Source organism: Orycteropus afer, unplaced genomic scaffold (assembly GCF_000298275.1).
Source record: "Orycteropus afer afer isolate SDZICR_OR568_19922 unplaced genomic scaffold, OryAfe1.0 scaffold00050, whole genome shotgun sequence".
Lineage (NCBI taxonomy): Eukaryota > Metazoa > Chordata > Mammalia > Tubulidentata > Orycteropodidae > Orycteropus > Orycteropus afer.
Window position 1 is genome coordinate 12,205,486 of NW_006921637.1, and position 7,718 is coordinate 12,213,203.

The following is a 7,718-nucleotide window of genomic DNA, read 5'->3' on the forward strand; positions in this document are numbered from 1 at the left end:
CCACCAGCCACTCCTCGGAAGGAAGGTTGGGCAATCCTACTTCTGTAGTGATAACTGCCTCGGAAACCCAAGGAGGGGTCGCTATGAGTTGGGGCCGACTCAAGGGCACATAACAACAAACTTTAAAGTGCCTCACCAACGTCTGTTATTACTATGTCCTCTTAGGAAAAATGAGCAATTTTACTTTAGTGACTACTTGGGTAGCTCTAAAATTCTTTTACTTCAAACAGATAACATAACATTATAATGCATAAATACATGTACATGTCAATACATGTAAAATATCTTTGGGGAAAAAATAGTTTCATAGCTCTGAAAAGTATCAGAAGACATGACAAGAAAGTTTTAGCAGGCATGGAACATGAAATCTAATACTTAAAAAAAAAAAAGTTAATACTTCCATGAGTAAATTAAACCACAAGAAGAATATGCAATTTTATTTTCTTTTTTTAAAAAATTAATTACTTTAAACCACCCCTCTTATTACCAGGACACTAATCAAACCAAGAATGAGAATACCTGGCTGTCTCTGGCTCTACCCTCACTGGCACTTCTTTGCTACTGTCTCCTAAATATAAAAAAAGACACATCACCTTTCTTCTCTGTAAAGTTGCTAAGAAGAGTAATGAGATATATATGTTAGAATTCTTGTAACTAAAAGGCGATACACAGTCAATGTTTTGACATTACGGTATTTGAGTATACCTTTTTTTTCCTAATGTCTTCTTGTTTAGACATTCGTTCTTCTACTGCTTGAATTCCTTCACTCACAGACGATCTAAGACTCTTTAAAAGAATAAAGAAAATATACTGTAGAAATTGTTTTGTAACATTATAAAATTTACATGTTTAATTTGATCCACAAAACTTAGTATTTACTGGCCAGTAAATATTGGCAAAAATATAAAATATCAGATAAAATTACTGTTTGGGAAGCATAAAATTTAGGGGCAAGATGACATATAAATGCAAGGTCCCACAGGATTAACTGCCAAAAAGAATAATAATACATACATAATGAATTTCATAGGTGGTCAGGGTAGAAAAAGGATAATCTGAGTAAAAGTGCAGGCAAATTTTACGAAGGAGATGAATTTGAGTCAGACTTTGGAAATCTGTGGATGCTGATAAAGATGCAGAGAAGATAATGAAAAGACAAAAGGTAAGAAGGTAGAAGTGAGTCTTTAGTGTTGAGGCATTTACCTGGGTGCACCAAGGCTTCAGTGTGGGGAGAAGTAGAAACAGAATTGGATATATGGCAAGAGGTTAAATTCAGGAAGACTTTGCTTTGATAAAATGTTTAGACTAAATTCTACAGATTTTTGAGAACTAGAGAATTTTTAAACACTGATATACCTTGATGAAAATGTTCTTTTGGGAATCAAGAGCTAAGGAGAAGATGGCCAGAAAAAGGATCAAGCTAAGCATGATGAGACAATTCCGGATTAGGGTCAAGCTAAGCATGATGAGACAATTCCGGATTAGGGTCAAAACAAAGATAATGGAAAACAAATAGGATAAATGGGGCAAATCACAAATTCTATACAAGGGAAAAGTGAATCACTCAGTTAACGTATATTAAGAAAGCACTTCTTAAATGCCAGCCACTGTGTGACCCAATGAGGGTATAAGGGCGAACAAGAATGACAGAAAACAGTGTTGTCCCTCAGTGACCCTAGGATCTCAAAGCAGCTTTGTGAGTCAGGAAAAACAGGAAGGAAAGGTCTGTGGCTAACTGATTAGGAAAAATATAGGTGGAACAAGGGAGGGGAGATAGAGCTGGCAGTTGGCAAGGTAGGACTAGATCCTGTGTGTAAGAACATAAATGACCAAGTTCAGAGCAGATGTCAGGAGAGTTCAGAGAGAAGAGTGGAAGGCTAAAGGCTGAGGCTTGGGAAACACCACACCTGTAAGGTTGGAAGTGGGAAAGGTACACTGAAAAGAAGAGAAACCCTGCAGAGGCTGTGTGGAATCAGACAGTGTACTACAAAAATCATGTTCATTCAACTCCAAAGAAAAGTATTTAACAAGTTGTATGTATGTGTGTATGTGTTGGTCTTATTTAATCAAAAAAGACTTAAACATCTAAAAATATTTTCTAGTTCAAGGCATAGCTCAAGACTTACCTCTTCTAAGAATTCTTTCCTACCTTCCTTGCTTCTGGACTCCTAAGTTCTGATATTTTAATGTTTACATATATCATCTAATAGAGTCTTCTATGGGCCAGACACTGTCCTAGGGCTAGGTGAGTAAGCCCATGCAAGCTGCTGATGATCCAGTGGTGACGATGATAGTATAATACACTAAGTTTAATGACAGAAACAGGAGTGCTAAGGGAGTCTTAGAAGCAGGGCCTTAACACAGATTGGAGGTAGGGGATGCAACAAGCCAGCCCAGTTTTCTGTGAGAAGTGCTACCTGAGTTAGGTCTGTTGTTCATCCAGATGAAGTCCCTATCACCAGTGGCTTAGAGGTGGGAAGTCTCATTCCCATAACAGATATTTTCTCAGGGAAACATTAAAATATAACTCTTATTACATTATTTTTATATTATCTTTCAGTTATATCATGGGGCTAATCTAGGAAACTATGAGTAAAATATTGTTTCGCAAAATACTTTCAGAATTATAATTTTTCAAATATAAGCCATCTGTAAGTTGGGGAAAACTTACAAGAGTATGTGCCGTTAACAAGGTGAATTTTGACATAGCCTTCTTCTACATCCTGACAATTTAAAGCTCTTTATTCTAACAATCTGTCATCTTCAAATCAAACATGCTTTTCAGGTTGGAATAACTCACTGCCATTGAGTCAGTTCTGACATGAGTCAGAACCCTTTATGACACAATAGAACTGCCCATAGGGTTTCCAAGGCTGTAAATCTTTACAGAAGCACACGGCTTCATCTTTCTCCCTTGGAGTAGCTAGTAGTTTCAACCATCAACCTTTTGGTTAGCAGCAGAACGCTTTAATCACTATGCCACCAGAGAGCGTTCCTTTAGGTTGTAATGTAACGTGCAAAAAAGAGAATCATTTATAATTTTTTAGGGGAAACTGGGTGGGTACTATAACCTCTGATCACTCAAAAAAACTGGACAAATTAAAGACATTCTTCTTTGAGGAGGTATACAAACACATCATATTTGGAGACTTACCAGAACCTCTTCTCTTAACTGGCCCAAAGGCACAGAAAGCTGGTTGAGGGCTTTGTCCATGCCAACCTAAAGGTTAATCGTGTTGAAATAAACACATTACAATCAGGAGTAACAGGTAAGTATCTATTTAATAATCGCAACTGTACTGAATTTAGGTTATTCTCTTTGTACAAAAGAAAGAAAGAAAAAGACAACCATGTATCACTAATTAGTAGTTTAATAACAAAAGTTATTTTGCCACATTACGGAAAAAATATGAAAAAAACTATTTATACACATGAACACTATAGAAGTCAGAGAAATCATAATAAATCGAATATGTCTTATGTACAATTTCCCTTCAGATAAAAATTTTAAATGAATTTGAAAAATTTTAACGAAGTGAATACCAAACCAAACCAAAACTCACTGCCATCAAATCTAACTCATAGCAACCCCCTTTGGGTTTCTGAGGTGGTGAATCTTTACGGAAGTAGACTGTCCAGTCTTCCTTCTGCAGAGTGGCTGGTGGGTTTGAACCACCAACCTTCTGGTTAATAGTCAAATGCCTTAGGCACTACGCCTAGAGGGAATAGCTGTCTGTAATTTATGATATTCAATTAACTGAGGTGAAAGTCTGATCTCATAATCATTATTAAAACCCTTGAGAAAAAATTGTAACTAAATAGAACACAAATACAGGGTTATTGTTGTTGTTATGTGCCATCGAGTCGGACCTGACTCATAGGGACCCCTCCTTGGGTTTAGTGGAAAGAATGCTGTTATATTGTGGTGCTTAAAATCAATGTGATGAAACAAAATATATATGAACTATTGAATAGAAAACCAATTTTCTCTGTAAACTTTCACCCAAATCATAACAAAAAGTTTAAAAATAAATAAACAGAATAGAGACAAAATTTTCAAGTTTCTAATCTTATTAGAACATTATCTTAGTTATATATTTCCCGAAAGCAAATATGGCTCATTAGTTTTAATGCTTTTGAAATTCCATCTCAAACGAAACCAAACCTAAACCATGCTATCAAGTCTATTCTGACTCAGAGACCTTACAAGGACAGAGTAGAACTGTTCCACAGGGTTTCCAAGGCTGTAAATCTTTATTGAAGCAGACTACCTCATCTTTCTCCCACAGAGTGCCTAGTGGGTTTGAACCACCAACTTTTTGGTTAGCAGCTGAAAGCATTAACCACTATGCCACCAGAGCTCCTTGAAATTCCAACAGAGATGGCTAATTTCTGAACTTTGGACAAATCAATTTAAAGAGAAAATTAAAATATGAGCAAGAAGACTAAAAGTAAACTTTGCAAATACTAAAACTGCAAGGATTTCTAAACTACTTTTGCAAACAACCAATATTGTCATCAGAAACCATTCTTTCATTTTTATAAAACCAAACCTCCTAAAAATCAATACTAGTCACTGTTCTCTCAACTTCACTCTGGTGAGCACATGGACCTGAAAGTAAATTAAGCATTTCCTTAAGAATGGTTGATATTTTCTCTTGCAAATTAGTCTAAATCAGTGAGATTTCATGGTAATTAGTAAGAAATTAACAAAACATACCACCCATATCACTATCCTTCATTTTCTACTACCAATAACTACTTCACTGAAAAAATAATCAAATCAGAACAGTGTTAAATGAGTAAAAAATTTAAAACAATAAAAATGTAACAAAGAAAGTCTGGTTGTTTTATTAATGAGATTAGTGATCTCCTTAAGTTTACAGGAGGAAAATGAACTAAAAGGTATCAAAAAATCCTTAGTATTCCTAAGAGTAAATATGAAGGAGAAAGAAAGTGTGTGTGGGTAAATGTATTAATCGGTAGGAAATGTGGACTTGACTTTACCAAGTTTGTGGAAAGGTTGACAAAATCTGCATAATCCTTGTTGATGAGTTCAATCATAGCAGTCTTAAGAAGTTTATAGTAGAGTTCAAGATCATCTCTAAGTTCTTCCAACTGGACCCGTTTTCTACAGTCAGACACAAAATGATCAACATCGAAATCTTCCTGCAAAATAAAACCAGAAAGAAAAAGTTCATTGCAATGTTATCACATTTACATATAAAAATAAAATGAGAAAAAGAGTAAGAGAAGAAACCCATTCTGTTCATTTCTAGTCTATAACTTAGCTATGTTACACAGGGTGAAATAAAGATGCCAGCTTGCTATCTAATGGTGTCAAGAAGGGAGCACTGAACAAAGAGGATTCTTCACTGTTGCGTAACTTCTATGAGGCAGCTTATTATTATTATTTTTTAATGACACATTTCAAATAGGCTTATCTCAAAATGGAAATAGTTTCTTTTAAACAAAATTTTAAAAGTGGTTATGCCACACAAAGACATCACTCAAAAGGAAAACTACAGACCAATATCCGTCATGAATACAGATGCAAAAATCTTCAACAAGATCCTAGACAATAGGCTCCAACAACGTATCAAGAAAATAATTCATTATGACCAAGTGGGTTCATATCAGATATGCAAGGATGGTTCAACATTAGAAAAACAATCACTGTTATCCACTACATAAAGGAAAAGAACCACCTGATTACATTGATGCAGAATAGGCATCTGATAAAATCCCACACCCATTCCTGATAAAAACTCACCAAAACAGGAATAGAAGGGACATTCCTCAACATAATAAAGGGCAAATACGCAAAACCAACAGCCAACATTATTCTCAATGGAGAGAGACTGAAACCATTCCCCTTATGAACAGAGCCCAGACAAGTGCCCTCTATCACCACTTCTATTCAACATTGTATTAGAAGTCCTAGCCAGGGCAATATGGCAAGAAAGGGAAATCAAAGGCATCCCAAATTCGTAAGGAAGAAGTCAAACTATTTGCTGATGATATAATTCTATACATAAAAAACCCAAGAGACTCAGTCAAAAATCTACTTGAACTAATTGAGAGAGTTAGCATTGTGGTGGGATACAATATCAACATCCAAAAATTAGTTGGATTCCTCTACACCAGCAAAGAGATTGCTGAAAAAGAAATAAGGAAATCAATACCATTTACAATAGCTACCAAATAAATAAATAAAATACTTGGGAATAAATCTTACCAGGGACACAAAAGATCTGTACTTCAAAAGACCATAAGAGATTTGCATAAAGAACATACCATGCTCACGGATAGGCAGATTCTACCTAAAGCAATCTATACATTCTACACTATCCCAATCCAGATCCCATCAACATTCTTTAAGGATATGGAAAAACCAATCACTACTTTATATGGAAAGGAAAGAGCCCTCAGATAAGCAAAGCACTATTGAAGAAGACAAAGTAGGATATCTCACACTGCTGGATCTCAAAACCTACTATACAGCCACAGCAGTAAAAACTGCCTGGTATTGGTATAATGACAGACACATACACCAATGGAGTAGAATTAAGAACCCAGAAATACATTCATCGACCTATGGTCAGCTGATCTTTGACAAAGGACTAAAATCCATTAAATGGGGAAGAGAATGTCTGTTCAATAAATGGTGCTGGCAAAACTGGATATCCATTTGCAGAAAAATGAAACAAAATCTGTACCTCACACCATACACGAAAACTAACTCCAGATGGATGAAAGACTTAAATGTGAAACCCAAAACTATAAAGTTCCTTGAGGAAAAACTAGGGACAAATTTAGGGGCCCTAATATATGGCATAGGAGCTCTGGTAGCGTAGTACCTAAGGCACTTGATTGCTAACCAGAAGGCTGGTGGTTCAAACCCACCAGTCACTCCTCGGAAGGAAGGTTGGGCAATCTACCGTAGTGATACCATCTCAGAAACCCAAGGAGGGGTCCCTAGGAGTTGGGTCCGACTCGACGGCACACAACAACAATATATGGCATAAATAGACAATCAAGCATAATCCAAAATACACAAACAGCAGAAGATAAACTAGATGAATGGGACCTTCTCAAAATTAAATTTTTATGTGCTTCCAAAGACTTCTCCAAAAGATTCAAAAGTGAACCTACAGATTGGGAAAACATATTTGGCAATGACATATCTGACAAGGGACTTATCTCTAGAATTTATAGAAACTCCAACACCTCAACAACAAAAAGACAAATAATTCAATTAAAAGGTGGGCAGAAGACATAAATAGACACTTCACTGAAGGGGATATTCAGGTGGCCAACAAACATATGAAGAAATGCTCCATCATTAGCCATTGTTGTTGTTGTTATGTGCCATCAAGTCAGACCTGACTCATAGCAACCCCTCCTTGGGTTTCTGAGGCGGTATCACTACTGAAGTAGATTAGAGAGAAGCAAATCAAAACAACGAGTTACTATCTTGCCCTACCACTAATAGTAAAGTTCAAAAAGACAGAAAATAACAAATGTTGGCAAGGATGAGGAGAGACTGGAACTCTCATACACTGCTGGTGGGATTGTAAAATGATACAACCACTGTGGAAAGTAGTATGGTGATTCCTTAAAAAGGTAGAATTAGAAATACCATTTGACCCAGCCATTCCATTACTAGGTATATATCCTAAAGAAGTGAGAGCCAGGACAAGAACAGACACATGCAC

At 36.2% G+C, this 7,718-nt stretch overlaps 1 protein-coding gene across 1 annotated transcript in view; it reads right to left on the reverse strand.

Annotated features, from left to right (window-relative positions):
* COG2 (component of oligomeric golgi complex 2) overlaps positions 1-7,718 on the reverse strand; it is an 85,724-nt gene that overhangs the window by 61,030 nt on the left and 16,976 nt on the right. The window contains exons 2-4 of the mRNA XM_007938497.2: positions 5,008-5,169; positions 3,155-3,220; positions 706-786 (exon numbers count right to left, since the gene is read on the reverse strand). Coding sequence (XP_007936688.1) covers positions 706-786; positions 3,155-3,220; positions 5,008-5,169 — 309 coding nt within the window. The remainder of the gene's footprint in view (positions 1-705; positions 787-3,154; positions 3,221-5,007; positions 5,170-7,718) is intronic.